The following is an 18,182-nucleotide window of genomic DNA, read 5'->3' on the forward strand; positions in this document are numbered from 1 at the left end:
ATAGGTCTTGGGTAAGGCCCGAAGGCGATCCCTCGACCGGAGCCATAGACTGACGCACTGGGATATCCTCCGTCTGTACGGGTAGGCCTTGCTCGTCACCGGAGCTACTTTCTTCGGCCCCTAAGGCCTCATCGTAGTTTCCTACCTCGGTGTCGGCTTCATCCCTGTGAAAGAGTTGTTCTTCGATGTCTTCCGATCCGGAATCGTGTTCGGAAGCGGGGCTGGAGGGTAGGTTCTCCACGCCTTCCACATCTTCGTCCTCGGCGCTGAAGATGTTGGTCGGGGCCGGTGCCGCTTGCTGCGCTTCAAGTCTCGCTGCTCGTCGATTCTGGAGAGTCCTTTTGGATCGGAATCGGGCACAGGCCATACATGTGGATTCGTCGTGATCCGGTGAAAGGCATTTGTTGCACACCGGGTGGACGTCGACATGGGGATATTTCGCATTGCAAACAGGACACCGCTTGAATGGTGTCCTCGATTCCATCGTCGATGTGGGTCGATGGTCTGATGCGAAAAAGTTGTTTTTGAAGTCAGTAAACTAACAAGTAACTGTCGATACCGATCGGGAACAGTACCGACGCGAACTAAAGGCCTTTTGGCCTGAAAAAAGTTTTCCCTAACTTGAGTCAAGATAAGCACATCCGAACCCAATGGCGGAAAAAAACAATCTGAGGATGGAGAGGATGCCCATGCGCACTGTGGTCCAGGGGAGGAGTCACCTATCTCAGGATACTTTGAAGACTCTTCCAGGACAACAACGTGCAAACATCCGGACCCAACACTAGGCGGCGATCTATGCACAGATATGAATTCAGCAGCCCACATGCCTCGAACACTTACCTTCTAGAGCACCTTACCTGGTAGTGACTATCTAGCCACCCATCCTCCCCAGTCTGCAAACAGATTTTTAGAGACTGTTTTTCTCCTTTTAGGGCCTTGGTTTGCCATACCAATGCACCGTGTTCTATGTTGCTCTTTTCTCCTGGCATGGAGAAAACTCTCCAAAAGAGGTCATGAAAAGAAACAGACGTCAGTGTGCTGGGGTAGTGCATATATAGCCACCATGCAAATCACTTCCAGAGCAGACGATGTTTCGCTGAGCCAAGAGATGTCACCTACTGGCGCACAAGGGTACGTACGGCTCACAAACTATTTCCAGATCCAGTCTGAAGCCTTGGTATAATTTGAAGGTAAGGAATATGCCAAATGTAGAATAAAATTTAAAAAAACATTCTCGTAATAAACTACAACCTAATCAAAACATTTGCATGTTAGATATCTATTAGTTTAACCCTTCAAATGTAATCCAACAGCTTCTTGTAATACAAAAATCACATCCCATCGAATTTACAAGCCACAAAAAATGGCGATTCTGAGAAGAGCTTAAGATTCGTGCAAAGTTTGGTGCAATTCCATTCACCAGAGGGCACATACTCTTATAAAGAATTTTCCACTGGATGGATGTGCACAAGAACTGACACCAAAAAATGTGTTCATTTCACACGTTATTCAAACATTCCCACTGCTATCATAAAAAGAAAAAGGAATACGCTACTTACCAGTAGGCATCTGTTCTTGGCATGTAGAGCTGCAGATCTATACACTGTGCATAGATCACCATCTGGTGTTGGGCCCGGATGTTTGCAGTTTGTTTTTCCTCTTGGAAAGTCTTTGGAAGTCACGAGTTCGGTGACTCCTCCTCTGGTTGGTATTGCGCATGGGCTTCGGCTCCATCCTCCGATTGTTTTTCGCCAGCAGGGAAAGATGGAGCGTAGTGATAACAGTAAAGAAACCCATGTGTATTGTATCTAAATAAGATGAGTCTGGAACGGATACAGGTAGCCGGGGAGGCGGGTGGGCGTATATAGATCTGCAGCTCTACATGCCAAGAACAGATGCATACTGGTAAGTAGCATATTCCGTTCGAGGCCTATGAGCTGCAGATTATATACTGTGCATAGATTACATAGCAGTACCCAACCCTAGCAGCGACCACCGGTATCCGTTGCAGTGGTTTGAAACAGTGTTTTTAGTACAGCTTGGCCCACACTAGCTTGTTGCTTGGTTTGCACATCTACACAATAATGTTTTGTGAAGGTGTGCAGTGTTGACCATGTCGCTGCCTTGCAGATGTCATCTAGTGGTATGTTTCCTAGGAAAGCCATAGAAGCCCCTATCTTTCTTGTAGAGTGGGCTTTAGGGGGAACAGATAGTGTTAGTTTTGCTTTGTGGTAGCAAATCTGTATGCATTTTACAATCCACCTAGCTATCCCTGATTTAGAAATAGGGTTGCCTTTATGTGGTGGGGAGAAGGAAACAAATAGCCGTTTGGTTTTCCTGAAAGGTTGTGTTCTCTGGATGTAATAAAGTAAAGCCCTTTTAACGTGGAGTGTGTGTAAGGCTCTTTTGCAACTGTTTGGGGTTGCGAGAAAAAGACTGGTAATTCTACCGACTGGTTTAAATGGAATGGAGAAATCACCTTGGGTAGAAATTTGGGATTGGTGCGGAGTACAACCTTGTTGTGATGCATCTGAAGAAAAGGTTCTTGTATAGTGAGTGCTTGTATTTCACTAACTCTTCTGAGGGAAGTGATAGCCACTAGAAAAGCTGTTTTCCATGTGAGAAATTGCAGCTCAGACTTATGTAATGGTTCGAAAGGGGGTCCCATTAACTGTGTGAGAACTACATTTAAGTTCCAAACAGGTGAGGGTGGCACTCTGGGTGGAATCACTCTCTTGAGGCCTTCCATAAAGGCCTTGATGGCAGGTACTTTGAAAAGTGAGAGGTGCTGCCTATTTTGTAAATAGGCCGCAATTGCCGCGAGGTGTAACCGAATGGAACTATATGCTAGGTTACACCTTTGCAAATGGAGTAAATAACATATAATGTGTTGTATGGATACATTTAAAGGATTGATTGTGTTGTTGTGGCAGTAAACAACTAATCTTTTCCACTTTGCTGCGTAGCACGCCCTAGTAGTAGGGCGCCTAGCTTCCCTGATAATGTCCATGCAATCAGGGGGAAGGTTAAGATATCCAAATTCTAGGACCTCAGGAGCCAGATCGCAAGGTTGAGTTGAGCTGGGTCCAGGTGCCTGATCTCTCCATGGTTCTGGGTTAGGAGGCATGGCGAGAGGCGTAGCTTTTGGTGTGGTACTACTGAGAGTTCCAGCAGTGTGGTGTACCACGGTTGTCTGGCCCATGTTGGAGCTACCAGGATCAGAGTTAGGGAATGCTGCTGTAGCTTTCGCACCACTAATGGAATTATTGGGGAGGTGGAAAAGCATATGCAAATTTGTTTGACCAGTTCATCCATATCGCATTGCCTTCGGACAATGGGTGTGGATATCTGGCGGCGAAGCTTGGGCATTTTTTGTTTTCGTGGGTGGCAAATAGGTCTATGTGTGGATGCCCCCACTTCTGAAAGAACGGGTGAAGAACTTGTGGGTGAAGTTCCCACTCGTGGATCTGCTGTGTCTGCCTGCTCAGCAGATCTGCCACGGTGTTTTGTACTCCTGGGACGTGTTGGGCTAGGAGGAAAATATTTTGCGGAATTGCCCATCTCCATATGCTCTGTGCTAACAGAGAGCTGTGGAGAGTGTGTGCCCCCCTGTTTTTGAATGTAGTACATGGCAGTCATGTTGTCTGTGCGAATGAGGACTGCCTTGCCTGAGATCTGCGCCTGGAAAGATTTCAGGGCGAGGAAGATCGCCAGTAACTCCAGATAGTTGATGTGGAGTAACTTCTGTTGCGGCGTCTATGTGCCCTGTGCTGTGAGATGTAACAGATGAGCTCCCCAGCCGGAGAGCGATGCATCTGCTGTTAGGATTATTTGTGGGACCGGGTCCAGGAACGGTCGACCTCTGGAAAGGTTTGTGGTGTTCCACCACTGCAGAGAGCGATGGGTGCGACCGTCTACCAACACCAGATCTGTTAGTTTTCCCTGGGCCTGGTTCCATTGGTGCGCTAAGCACTCTTGGAGTGGACGCATTTGGAGTCTTGCATGCGGCACTATAAAGATGCAAGAGGCCATCATCCCTATGAGCTGCATAAACACTCTTGCTGGGAGAGAGTGTTGAGATAGGAATTTTTGACGCAGCGCCTGTATTTTTGCAATCCTGGCAGGATTGGGATAGACTATGGCTTTGGAGGTGTCTATGGTGGCACCGAGATACTGTTTTGTGTGTGAGGGTACCAGGTGGGATTTTTGATGGTTCACCGTGAAACCTAGCTGGTGAAGAAGTTGTACCGTAGCGGCGGTATGTTGCACACATTGCTGGTAGGACGTGGCTTTTATCAGCCAATCGACTAGATAAGGGAAGACGTGAATGTGCTGTCTTCTGAGGTGTGCAGCCAATACTGCGAGGCACTTGGTGAACACCCTTGGTGCTGTTACCCCGAACGGGAGCACCTTGAACTGGTAGTGTTGTCCCGTCTACCACAAACCCGAGGTACTTTCTGTGAGAGTGGTGTACTGGGATGTGAAAGTACACGTCTTTCAAGTCTAGAGTGGTGAGAAAATCTTTCTGGGAGAGAAGTGGAAGAAACTGTTGGAGGTTTACCATGTAAAAATGGTCCGAATGAATGTAAGTGTTTAGAGGTCTGAGATCTAAGATAGGTCTTAGGGTCTCGTCTGTCTTTGGAATCAGAAAGTACAGGGAGTAGACCCCTACATTTTGTTGATTTATGGGGACCTGCTCTATTGCTCCTTTTTGCAGGAGGGAGATTACCTCTTGTGTTAGTAGCACCGTATGTTCTTGCGACATAGGGCGGTGCCTGGGTGGAATGTTGGGGGGTGTTAATTCCAGGCAATACCCTGACTGAATAATTTGCGTCACCCATTTGTCTGAGGTGATGGTCTCCCAGATGTGAAGGAAAAGCTGTAGTCTGCCTCCGACCGGAGTGGAATGGTCTGGAGGGAGCGGGGGAAAGTCATTGGGCGGGAGGTGTGGCAGAGCGGGCGGTATTTGTTTTGCCTCTGCCCTTATTATTATTGCCTCTGTATCCGCCTCTTTGATAACCTTTATTGAAGGTAGACTGAGGGGGGGATTTATAGGATATGGATGCACTGTCTGATGAGTAGCCTCTACCCGAGTAGCCTCTACCCGTGCCCCGAAAGGAAGAGCGGCGAAAGGAGCGTCTGGGAGTCTGTGTTAGTAGGGCTCTCATAGATTTCGCAGTGTCTGTATCCTTCTTCATTTTTTCCAGGGCTTCATCTACTTTAGGGCCAAATAGATGATCTTGGTCGAACGGGTGATTTAGTATAGAGGCTTGAACCTCTGGTTTAAACCCTGAAACCCTGTGCCAGGCATGGCGACGGAGAAGGACACTGGTGTTTATGGCCCTGGGGGCCGTATCTGCCGCATCTAGGGCACATCGTATAGAGGTATTGGTTATTGTTTTCCCCTCTTGAATAAGTTCATTAGCCCTAGTCTTGTACTTTTCAGGGAGATGGTGCATGATGGATTCTAGCTCATCATAGTGTGCCCTGTCGTACCGGGCCAAGAGTGCTTGCGTATTGGCAATACGCCATATATTGGCCGCTTGTGACGCAGTGCGCTTCCCTGACGCATCTAGGAGCTTGGACTCTTTGTCGGGTGGGGGCGCTTCGCCTGAAGTCTGAGAATTTGAGCGCTTCCTGGCTGTAGATACCACTAGGGAATCTAATGGTGCAGGGCCCTTGATGTAAGAAGGTTCTGTAGGGGCGGCTTTGTACTTCTTTTCTATTCGAGGGTTGAGGACCCTGGCCCTGACTGGGTCTTTGAAAACCTCAGGGGCAAGTTTAATTACGGCCTTTAACATAGGTAGAATGGCAGTCGACCTATATGTATCATCGAAGGTGTCTAGGAGGAAGTCCTCCTCCACTGGGTCGGTGTGTAGCTCCACCCCGTGGTAGTGTGCCGCCCGTTGTAACAAGTGGTGAAAACCCAAGGAATCTTCAGGAGGGGATGGCCTAGATGGGTAAAGGTCATCCTGTGTGACATCTGGGATGTCCGGATTGTTATAATCATCCCATGGGTCTGGGGATCCAGTAGGAGTGGGATCTTGTGGCACATCTGCTGGATCATAGTAAGGGTCCCCCAAATCGTCTGGGACAGGGGACAAGGTGGAGGAACGATGAGGTGGAGGAACGATGAGGTGGAGGGGGTGGAGGGGGAGGTGGAGGGGGTTGAGGTGGAGGGGGTTGAGGTGGAGGGGGTTGAGGTGGAGGGGGTTGAGGTGGAGGGGGTGGAGGTGGAGGGGGTGGAGGTGGAGGGGGTGGGGGTGGAGGTGGAGGGGGTGGGGGGGGTGGAGGTGGTAAAGGAGGTGGGGAGGGCACCCTGAAAGAGGAGGTAGCAATGTCCTTTCTCTTTGGAGTGGGAGGTGGAGCCGGCTTGTCTAAATGTCTCTTTTTCGAAGACAATGTCAAGTGTCCGGTCTTTGGATCCTTGGTGAGGGTTTTCTGCAAGGGATCCGGTGTGAAAAGCTCATGTGACACAGGTTGATCGGTCGGCGCCGACTGTTTTGGGGCCGACTGCTTCTTAGGCTTGTCGGAGCCGTGCTTCCTGGGAACCTCCGGTTTTGTGGTCGGTGCCGAAGGGGATTTCGGCACGGGAGTGTCGGTGCCGAGGGTCTTGTGATGTTTGGTCGGCACCGGAGCAGGTTTCGGCACCGAAGGCTTTGGTGCCGGGTTCGATGTGGAGGTGGAGGCCGATTTTTTCTTCGGTGCCGAAGTGTGTTTGTCGGCACCGGTGGCCGGCTGGCTCGAGCCCGAGCTGTCGGAAGGCTTAGAAGGCTTCTTTACCAGGCCCGAAGGTGGGGTGTGAGAAGCCGTGTCCTTGGTCTTGCCTAGGCCCGGAGGCGAAGGTGTGACCGAAGCCTTTTTCGGGATCGGGGGGGGGGGGGGGGAATTGTACTCACGACCCGCTGCGCCGGGGTGATGTCCTCCACATCTGAGTCGTCGGCCTCGGAAGCGGTGACGAGGTAGTCGTCCTCCTGTTCGATGTCCTGCTGTCCCGGAGCTTCGACGTCGTCTCCGAAGACGTCGACTGGAGCGGAGGTCGAGGAGTGCGCCATGTTGCGTCTAGCCCGTCGATCTCGAATGGTCTTTTTTGAGCGAAAAGACTTGCAGGCGGAACAGTCTCGGGCCTCGTGTTCTGGGGAGAGGCAGAGGTTGCACACCTCATGGAGATCGGTGTGGGAAACTTGGACCCACATCAAGGGCACTTCTTGAAGGGAGTTCTTTCCATCAGCCGAGACCGGAGCCGGAATAGGCCCGAAGGCCGCCGTCGACCACCGGAATCGAAGAAGTGCCGAAGAGAAGATGAATAAGATGATTTATGTCTTTTGAAGAAACTCGATGAGCGAGGATTTGTGCGTCAATCGGTGAACTGGGAAGTTCGGAACCGGAGCGCGAAGTTTTACATCCGAGCCCGATGGCGGAAAAAAACAATCTGAGGATGGAGCCGAAGTACATGCGCAATACCAACCAGAGGAGGAGTCACCGAACTTGTGACTTCCAAAGACTTTCCAAGAGGAAAAACAAACTGCAAACATCCGGGCCCAACACCAGATGGCGATCTATGCACAGTGTATAATCTGCAGCTCATATGCCTCGAACATGTCTTTTCAATTGTATGTGAAACTTAACTATAACTACAGAAGCACTATAAAAGACTTTGAAATATAATCTTTTTCCAAGTCCCTCCCTTAATCCCACCACCTAGTGAGAAGTCACTTCCCCCAATCTGTGTGAATCCACTCACAGAATTGCCACCGGTCCCAGACCCATCAACGCCCTGATCAGATTTCTGCTCCACCGCCAACTCAGCTTCCAGTATCTTGTCCACGGGCATTTCCTCGTTCACACCACTGCTGTACTCCATGTCCCCATCCCGTTCTCGGCCCCGCTGCCGCTCCTCCTGTACAGCTGAGAGATGAGAAATTTGGTGAGGCGGAAGAGAAATATCAAGTTCAAACTTTTCTTTTCCCCAAACAGATCGAACTCGAAAAATACATAGGGGTAGCACCCCGAGCAGAGCACGTAAAACCAATGGGAGGGAGAGGGATGGGCGGTGGCGGTGTCATTGAGGTAAATCTCACGCTGGTCCCCAACCACCTCTACTCAGTAGCTAAGAGAATATTCCACCAGGGAATTCGACTTGTTCTAGGTCGCAGTATTTATTTATTTTTTAATAAACAATACATGGACCAAGAATCCCATTGGTCCATTTAACAGATGTCATTGTTTATAGATTAAGGAAAACAGCAAGTTAAATCCGTGCTAGATACCCCATTAACTTACAAATTCCAAATACGAAGGAATACGAGAATAGACTAAATTCAACCAGCTGACACTTCAAGAGTGAAAGACCCAGAGTAACATTCATGAGGATAATTGCTCACACGTCAATCATAGGAGGACAGAGGGGTGGAGTATTTCAGAATGTGGGATAGAAGTGGGGATGAAGGTTAATGAGAATATACAACGATCTAGAAAGGATGAATAGTGAAATCATCACTGAGCCACATAGAATCCTAACAGACATGACACTCCGCCTTACATAAAAATGAGACCGGGCATAAAAATGAGCAAGAACTTCAGTCCAAAGACTAGGATAACATCATTGGAAAGGGCTATGTAATGCCAAAAGCCCCACAACAGTCTACTGCACTCACTGGAAGAAAAGTAGATAGTAGGAATACCCACACGTGTCTCAGCCAGTCGAACCTATATTTTACAATCCAGTAGAAAAGACTGCCAACTGAACAAACAGAAGACAAGATGCCACCACACCATTGAGAACCAAAAAGGATCAACACTGGAATAAGCATCTGTAGCAAGTTCAGATACCAGGTGTGAGAAAGTGGCTCTGTATATACTGTTCCCTAATAGGTACAGGGTGTACCGAGTCCACAGTCCCCCAGAGGCTGATAGAGGTCAAAGTTAGGTATGACCTTACTCTCAAAAGTGGTAGCTTGGTCGAGCAGTAAGGCAGTACCAGAGGACAGTGTAAAGCATTTATTGTACACACTCAGTCAGCAAATGGTTTCACACACTCAATAACTGAACTCTAGGCCAATGGTTTATATATATATAAAATATATGCTTGTTTTATTTTTAGAACCACAAAGGGGGTAAAAATAAACTTTCTCAGAATGAGAGGTTGAATATAAATACTTTTGTCTTAAGCAATAAATTTGTGTAAACAGTCACAATTGGTTGCATAAACAATCCTATTTCCTAAACATAACAATGCATTGAGCTCAATGGTAAATTCAGGTTATTTGTAATAAATTACTTTTCAAATTACTTTTGGAATTCCAGGTCTGGCTCCTAGAACCAGCCTTGGGTCAGTATTCAGAATCAAGTGATGAAAGTCGACTTAACTAATTATTTTTAAATAATATTTAGCCATTTCAAAAGTTAGCACTTAGAAAATATTTCAAAGAAAACATTCAATGGATCTCTATGGCAAGAAATTCACATTGCAGGTAGAGTACTTTATCGTTACTTTAGTAATCCAGGACTGGGTGCCTAGGCCCAGGACTGGGGTCCTTATCAAAAGCAGGTAAGTAATTTCGTTTGCAGAAATGGTACGATTTTAAAAGAATATTTCAAATTTGCAAAAATAGACACTTAGAAGAAATTTCACAGAAAAGCAGACAATGGTTTCCTATGGGAGAAAAATGAGTTAGAGGTAAGTATAGTTGTGAACACTTTTCAGGGTCAGGGCTGGGCACCAAGATCCAGCACTGGGAGCTCACCTAGGAGCGGGTGAGTAAATTCGTTTTTGTCACTTGGCTGATTTTTGGTGAATTTTTGCAGTTTTGAAAAGTTCACACTTAGAAGATTTTTGAAGAAAAAGCCAGTCAATGTTACCCTAGGAGGAAAATGAAGTTAGCGGTTTAAGGGTAAGTACTCGACTGGCAGAGTTGAAATTCCGGGCATGGACTCAGGGGTCCCCCAGGGTCAGGTAGGTATAGTTGGTTCACCCTCAGCGGTTTCAGGACGGCCGGGTGCAGAGAGAGTTAGGCCCAATGTTATCCTATGAGGGATAGGGGGGCCTTGGTTGGTGGCTGCTGTCTGGCAAGCCACGCGGCTGTGGGAGCTGGGCTCCTGGTCACTTACTCAGGGCAAGTGGGGAAGTAGGTTAGTGTAGAGAGGGCACTGCCAGGGCCACTCGGGCGGCTGGGTGCAGGGTGCTCTTGAGCCTTCGGGCGCTCAATGGAAATCAATGGGAATGTTCCGGTTTGGAAAAAGGCTGCAGGCTCGGGGATGTTTCAGGTGCCACCACCACTTCGAGAGGTAAGTTGGGTAGTTGTAGGTTAGGTGGGTACCCCGGGATTGGGCACAGGGGGCCGCAGGGCGCCGGGTGCAGGGGTGCCTTTTGACGTCGGGAATCTTACCCTCTGGTTGATCGCGGTTGGGGTGGCACTTGGTTCTGAGGCTGCAGGCTTCCTCCGGGATGTCGAGGGGGGTCCTTGGGTGCCGGACTCGGGGTCACAGTCGCCGTGGGGTCGTCCTCAGGGTCTTTGTCCACTCCGGCACTGGCCAGGCTTGGCTGGTGCAGAGTGTTGGGTCCGCGGTTCCGGGCTGCTGCCAGGAGTTAGGGATAGGTTTCTCGAGTAGAGCCTCTACTCATGGGAGTCCCAGGGGCTTAGAGCCAAAAGGCAGCCAGGTCCTCCGGGATTGGTGAGGTTGCTGGCCACGGGAGATGCCGCGCTGGTGCAGGTTCGAGAGTCGACAGGCCGGTAGGGCTGGGGCCAAAGCAGTTGGTGTCTTCTTCTCTTTTTAGCAGCTGCAGGGCAGGTCCTTGGTCTTCTTGCTCTTCTTGTAGTTTTCTATCTGGAATCTACGGGAGGAAGGTTCAGGGTGCCCCTAAATACTAAATTTAGGGGCGTTACAGGTAGGTGAAGGCCAGGGACCAATGGGTCTCTGTCCTGGGGTGGGTACACCCCCTATCCTGCCTCTCTCCTGTGGGAGGGGGGCAGTAGCCTAATCCTGATAGGGTAGGGCCTCCCATCTTCAAGATGGCGAGAGCCCGGAGATGTGTTTCACCTCGTCTCCCCCACCTGAGGGGTGGGGTGGGCAGGCTGGCACATCCCCTGTCCTTGTATGGGGTTTCCGGCCAAGCTTCCCGCCAGAGTGGGGGGTTGCAGTGGCCTGGGGAAACTCCAAATGGCGGTATGCCTTTGAAGCTTCCCTTAGCTCATCCTGGGGGAGGAGATTTCTCACCTCACCCAGGATGTGCATTGTTGCAGGCCCGGGAGAGCAGGGGCTCTCCCACCCAGGGGTCCAGCAACGTGTCTGCTGTGTGGCAGCCTGGGCAGCCTCAGAGCAGACGTGGATTGTAGGTTAGCTGTGAGGGGGCATCTCTAAGATGCCCTCTGGGGTGCTTAGTACATTAAATCCCACACTGGCATCAGTGTGGGTTTAATGTGCTGAGAAGTTTGATACCAAACTTCCCAGTCTTCAATGTTGCCATTATGGTGCTGTGGAGCTCGTGTTTTTACGAGCTCTCAGCACCATGTACTCTTAAATGGCAGCACTGCACTTACAGTGCCCAGGAATGGACCCGGGTACTGTAGGGGCACAGGGCTCCTGCTCCTGTGCCCACACCATAGGCGTAAGGCACCCAGCCAGAGGGGTGACTGACATATGCCTTGGCAGTGTAGGTGATGGGCATGGCACACAGAGATGTGTGCCATGTCGACTCTTTGTTTTGTCCTGCACCCAGACACTCAGCCTGCAAGGCAGTGTGTGTGTGTGTAAGGGTACAGGGCCTCTGAGGGTGGCACAATGAGTGCTGCAGCCCTTAGAGGCCTTCCCTGGCCACAAGGCCCTGGGTACCTAGGGTACCATTTACCAGGGGCTGACATGTGGCTAGGGTTTGCCAATTTGGAGTTTGTGTGGTTTAGGGAAGGGACATAGGCCCTGGGCACCTGATTGGCAGGAACCCAGGGTACACTCAAAGTACATTCAGCAATTTAGCAAAAAGTGGGGGCATACCATGCAAGAAAAATTGCACTTTCTCACACCAGGGCATGCAAGTCTTCCTTTACCAGCAAGGAATTGAAACCGAGGAAAAATTAATTCCAGAAAATCCAAACAATGGACTATGTGTTAGTAGATGGTCAGTATCAGTGGCAGTCCGCTCTCACCCCTCTTACCTTCTCTCTTCATGCCTGTGGCAAGACATTTCTGGTACCGACAGTACTGGCAACGATTCCTTTGGCGCTTGTCCACGATGCAGTCTTTGTTATCCCGGCAGGTGTAAGTAAGGTCCTTTCGAATGGTTCGCTTGAAGAACCCCTTGCAGCCCTCACAGCTGTACACGCCATAATGTTTGCCTAGAAAGTAACAATTTCCAAACTTGAAAAGCAGACCACACATACCTGAGGAACCACACAAATACATAAAAAATACAAAAGACCAGGTCAGGGATGCAAGCAAACTCTAGAAGTTAAAGACTGCAGACAGCTGGGACAAAACAGAAAAAAGCTTCATACTTTAGTAAGATGCTTTCTGATCGCGAAAGTAGCTCCTGCAAATTCCTTACGTGAACTATAGCACCAGGCATCTGAATTGAATTGATCTGGAAACTTTCATTCGTCACAAACACTAGGTGGAGCCAGTCAAAGCACTAGCAAGCACTGCACAACGAAGCTGGAAGGGACATAAGCACTAGTTACATCAGTACCAGCCAACTTGCTAGGTCCCTACATAGGCATAGGTCAGAACAAAAAGAAAAATCAAAGGAGAAACCTCAGCTTAATGAGTGACTATGAAAGAGACAATGAAGAATGCTTGCAAGCCATCTGCAAGAGCTTCTGTAGGCTTTCAAAAGAACAATAGCAAACGCAACTAACTTGTTCTTCTAATGACCGTACATTGCGATTGTTGTCACTCACTGGAAACCACAGACCAATGCTAGGCGAAGGAGTGTACAGTGGACCAAGCAACAGCATTACAAATAGGCCACTTCAGCACCCCTCTCAGGAGAGCACCAGCAACCACAATGCTCGTGAGATTATAAAACGATGGGTCAACCAGAGATCCACCTGGATATTGTTTGAGCTGTCTCACGCCACTGACAAGCTGCAAAATCCACCAGAAGTTGTCCTCTAATCTAAATGCTTACGATCTAGGATTAAAATGGATCAAAGCTCTTGTGGATCAAGGTCATGCAGATATTCCTTTTCCGGAGCCACTTTACCCTCAGATAACATAATCTTCAGAAAAAGTCAATGGTGGCGGAGAGGAGCTTGCACCTACCTCAGTGCTAAAGTGAATGTGCTCTCTATGGTAAACTTGGTAAGATTGGTCTACACCTGTTTGGCATATTTAATATACTTGTCAGTCCCTTGTACAGTGGTATCTCATATACCCAGGGCCAGTACATTAAAATGCTACCGGTGGGCTTGCAGCGCTGATTACGCCCCCCCCCCAGAAAAGTAGCCTTTCAAACCTGTCTCAGGCCTCTGCCACTGCAGGGCCTGTGCGCGCAGTTTACTGCTGCTGTGATGTGGCACATAAAGAGGTTGCCACATCTATGACTCCCTTTTACTACATATTAATCACCCCTAAGGTAGGCCCTAGCTAGCCCTGTGGGCAGGGTGAGGTGTAGGTAAAAGGTAGGACATGTCCCTTAACTGTGTGGCATGTCCTGGTAGTGACAAACAGCCTATTTGGTTTCTCACTGCTGTAAGGCTGCCCTCTCATAGGAATGCATTGGGGATTCCCCCATATGTGCTTCAGTGGTAATTCCTGATCTGAGAGGGGTAGCGTGATCAAGTTTGGTATGTTCAGAATAGAGGTGATAAATGCTGCTTACTGGTGAAAGCGGATTTATTATTACTATTTCAAAAATGCCACTTTAGAAGAGGGAATTTCTGTGTGCTATGTGTCTTTGTGCCTGACAGTTGAGTATTGACCGTCTGGTTTTGACTGACAGGGGAAGAGGGGATGTGCAGTGGCTCCAGAGAGTCTGGATAAGTCAGTTTCTCAATGTATAAGTGAGTGCTAGGCTCAATAGACCTGGTCTGCATTTGGAGTGGTGGGAGACTTCTCACCTGCACCTGAATAGGGCTGTGCCTGCCTTCCACAATGTGGGCTCCGCCCCCCTGTGGTGTGTCTGGGGCCAAGGTTCACACAAACAATGAAGGTTGTGGTTCACTTACAAAGTGGCCCCCGGAGCTGGTTTGGACTGGGCTCAGAGCCCTGTGCCAGGGGGCAGAACAAAGACTGTTAGTAGTAAAAGTACTGGGGCTGTGACCCCATGAAACGTTGAGCTTAGTTGGAACTTCTTGTACTCGAACTGGAAGAGGCTGCGTGGGACCAGGAGGATTGCTGTGCTTCCAGGGAACCGCCATCTGGACTCTGTCGGTGTGCTGGCCTGATCCTGCTCCCTGCTCGGAAGCCCAGTCACACCCTCCCCCCCCCCCCCCCACCAGGACGGTGTTGCTTGACCTGGGTGATTTATCACAACGTGTTGTGAGCGCTTGGGATTCTGCGCTCCCAAGTCTGTTGCCCAAGTGTAGGCTCCTACTGCTGAGCAGTGAGTGAAGAGCGCTTCCCCCTTTAGTTGCCCCCCCCCACCTTTTGCAAAGAATTAAGCGCATGTGTAGCGCATTACTAGAGCCCAGGTGTGGGGAGAGTGCTCCCTAATTGGGGGAGCACTCCTAACTGACCGGCAAGCGCAGGGGAGGTGCCTTTGTGTACCCTGGCACTGCGTATCCTCCCGAGAGGAGCGCTGTGCTTGAGGGAAGAGAGCACCTAGGGGACGCTACGAGACCAGGCAGGCATCGGCTGAATTTCCTAGTACGGCCCCCATTTGGTGAAAAGGGCTGCGACCTGCACCATCAGGGGGACGGGTGACGCCCCACATTATTGCCAGTCTCCTGGTATCAGTGACATCGGCTGCCTGGAATCCCCCTGACAGGTCTCCGCCTTCCCTCGAGAGGGGAAAGACAGGCATAGCCCTGGGTGCTGAGGACAACAAAGGATCGGAGGGAGCCCCCGCCCCCGGAGGAAAACTAGCCAGTTCCCTGGGGGCAGGCGAAGAGAAGCGAGGCTGGTGCATGGTAGCCCGCGTGGATAGCTGCCGGCTTTGTGCCTTGGCTCTGGAGATCTGGTAAGGCAACATCCCGGCCATCAGCAGCTGCCTTGTGTGTTCACGGCCAGCTGCGCTTTGTTTCATTTGCGGATGCGGGGCACCAAGTGAGTTCTCTCCGCCAAAGAGGGCACACTTGGCTTTAGCTATGGTCGCAGGCAGCGGCCGCGGACTTACCTTTAGGTGTGTTACTTATAACCAGTTGTCAGGTGTTCAGGATTCAGGACCATACAGCGGTGATGTTCTTGTTCCTAATGTATGCCCTCTGCAAGTGTTGTACTATGGTGCACTGCTGATTATGTTCAGGGAAGGTGTCTAGGCACCCAGCTTATATGCTATTTTTGTAATGTGTGCACTCTATAAATGGGTACTTTAGTGCACTGCTGATGTTGGTTCGGTCTAGTGTTTTCATGCTACAAATAACCCTAACTGTTATGTGCTTATGACAGTGGCCCGATTGGCCTAGTGATTTTTTTTGTAAATCCATGGGAAGTCATGGCTGGTGGCACAGTGCAATATATGCGATTATGTTCTAATGTTTTTTTATGGATAATACAAAGGCTATTTTGATATAACCTTGTGTAGAGTTTCTTCTGTGGTGGGAGGGTGAGGACGGTGCACCAGAAACGAAGTCAAAGGAAAAACCTCAAGTTCATTCAAAATGTCCTTTATTCTATAAATTAGTTTTTAAAATTTCCACCACAGCCAACGCGTTTCGTTCCATAGGAACTTCGTCAGGGCTGGAAGATCACAAAAATATAAACATACTAAATACGTGGACGCAACAAACAGACTAATATAGATAAACATATTACGTATATAAAATCACAAATTAAGACACAAACGAAAACAGAAGACATATATAACCAAATATAAAGTACACAAAAGTAACACTACTTAGTGCATTTCAAAAAGAGAAAAAGGGGCAAATATAACCACTATATGTGTATCTATATGAGTGTTTGTTGCGTCCACGTGTTTAGTATGTTTATATTTTTGTGTTCTTCCAGCCCCGACGAAGTTTCTATGGAACGAAACGCGTTGGCTGTGGTGGAAAATTTAAAAACTAATTTATAGAATAAAGGACATTTTGAATGAACTTGAGGTTTCCCTTGACTTAGTTTCTGGTGCACCGTCATCACCCTCATGATTTTGTCTGATTCTCAGTGGAGCAGAAGTGCGGCAAGCTCTGGACGGGCGTGCACAGATAAAGGACTTTCTTTACTTTGGAATTGAAGTGCTGAACCTTGGTCAGCCGCATTGATCTTTTGTAACTTTCTTCTGTGGTGTGCCTAGTGTGTCCTTGCTGTGGGAGTATGTTGCGCAGACGCTTTGCACATTGCCTCTGGGATAAGCCTGACCGCTCTGCCAAGCTACCAAGGGGGCGAGCAGGGGTTATCTTCAGCATGTAACTATCTTGATCTGACAAGTGATAGGTTTTGCTGTCTTAGGTGCACACCCTAGCCAACCAGAAACTCCATTTCTAACAGTGTCCAAAGCAAAGTCCACTGGCTCTTTCTGAAAAGCAAGCCTTCTCTTCATTGGAGGTTGGCTCGGAGTCTTTAAGGACCTTACCAGATCTTCTGTGTATGGGTGAATGGTGATGTGGCAGTGCCTCTCACCAATAACGTACTGCAGTCTCTCGAGGATCGTTTTTTTGGACTCCCTTGGAACCCGCAATGGATTGTGTCATTGGAGCAGATGGTGTTTTCTGCAGAAAGGGACTTGAAAGTCGACTTTGCAGATAAAGCTTTTTCGCATCCGATGTGGGTATCTGAACTGAAGATTCTTTAGATTTAGGATGGCTGTTTGGATTTGTTGGATCCGGAGGACTCATGGGGATCGAGGCCTTTGCGTTCCTCTTTGGGTCCTATGCCTTGTCTCGGGCCGAACAGGGCCAGAAGGCTAGAGAGGTCCTAGAAATGGTAGATATTTATGAGATTAGCTGTATGCCTGTCAGCTGGAGGGGTGGTATTCCACCTCAGTCTGCACTTGTTGCTTTTTGTGTATATGCCGATCGATACAAGCCATGTTGTAGATTTTCTTGAAGGTCCCATAGAAGTGGAGGGGAGCCGTTATTCAACTAGTTCCTCAAGATTAGATTCTTTGGATGAAATGGTCTGTGGGCTGGGCTTGGTTTGCAGGCAGGCCAGGTGCCTCGATTCTCCTCCTCGGTGCCAAGGGGTTCTACCTCACCAAAGACATCTGACCTGGAGTCAGCGGATTGATGTTGCATATGAGGTGTACTAGGCAATTATCTCTTCGCTGTCAGAGGATCTTTTTGCAGTGAAAAGTCAAACAAGAGGCACACTCTGTGTCCCTGTGCTCCAGTGAAAGATTACAGACTTTGTGGATATTAGTCCAAAGTTAGCAGGACACTGGGTAGCATCTTTTAAAAACCATCTGTTCCATCACCCTTCATAGTTCTCATTCTTCGGACTCGATGGGAGCCACAGAAACTGAGGCTCAGATGGGGCGTTAGTGCCCCAAACGTCAGGGGACTGAAGGTCAATGCCCCAGAGTTGTTCTGAATACTCTGGAAGAAGCTGGCAATCAAAACTTTCTCATCCATGGATATCCAAGTCATAATTGCAGGAGACCAAAGATTGTGCATCACATCAGGGAGCCTTGTCGGTACACTTCCAGAACCAATGGCAGAAAAAGAAAAGTAACAATGGAGTCCGTGCCCATGCGCATTCCCCACTAAGCTAGGAGTCATAGGATATCTTGCGTCTCGAAAAGGTCTTCAAGGAAAAACGTTCGAGCCCAACACTAAATGGCAGGAGTATGTAGAGCATGTTTATCTGTAGCCACAAATGCTAAGAACATCAGTAGAGAAGCCAAACTTAGTTGATAAAGGTTGTTCAAACGTCAGGCATGAAGATGAAATATAAACTTGTTGCACTGACAAAACAAATCCTCCCATAACAGGTGTCCCCGGGGAGATTACACAGCCAGCTTACACGCTCTTTGCCCAGTCCAGTGCAGTAACTAAACTCTGCTCTGCAGTGTCATTTTCTGCAGCACACACTGCATGAGAGGAACTTTGGGAAGCAAGCCATGGAGCTCAAACTCTCATGGATTGCCG

The 18,182-nt window shown here is 48.9% G+C and overlaps 1 protein-coding gene across 2 annotated transcripts in view; it reads right to left on the bottom strand.

The window, feature by feature from the left end:
• Window positions 1-18,182, bottom strand: part of RXRB (retinoid X receptor beta) — a 237,200-nt gene that overhangs the window by 140,332 nt on the left and 78,686 nt on the right. For both annotated transcript variants that reach the window (XM_085619929.1, XM_085619853.1), the window contains exons 4-5: window positions 12,153-12,332; window positions 7,745-7,908 (exon numbers count right to left, since the gene is read on the bottom strand). In XM_085619929.1, the coding sequence (XP_085476055.1) occupies window positions 7,745-7,908; window positions 12,153-12,332 (344 nt within the window). The remainder of the gene's footprint in view (window positions 1-7,744; window positions 7,909-12,152; window positions 12,333-18,182) is intronic.

Source organism: Triturus cristatus, chromosome 1_1 (genome assembly GCF_964204655.1).
Source record: "Triturus cristatus chromosome 1_1, aTriCri1.1, whole genome shotgun sequence".
NCBI lineage: Eukaryota > Metazoa > Chordata > Amphibia > Caudata > Salamandridae > Triturus > Triturus cristatus.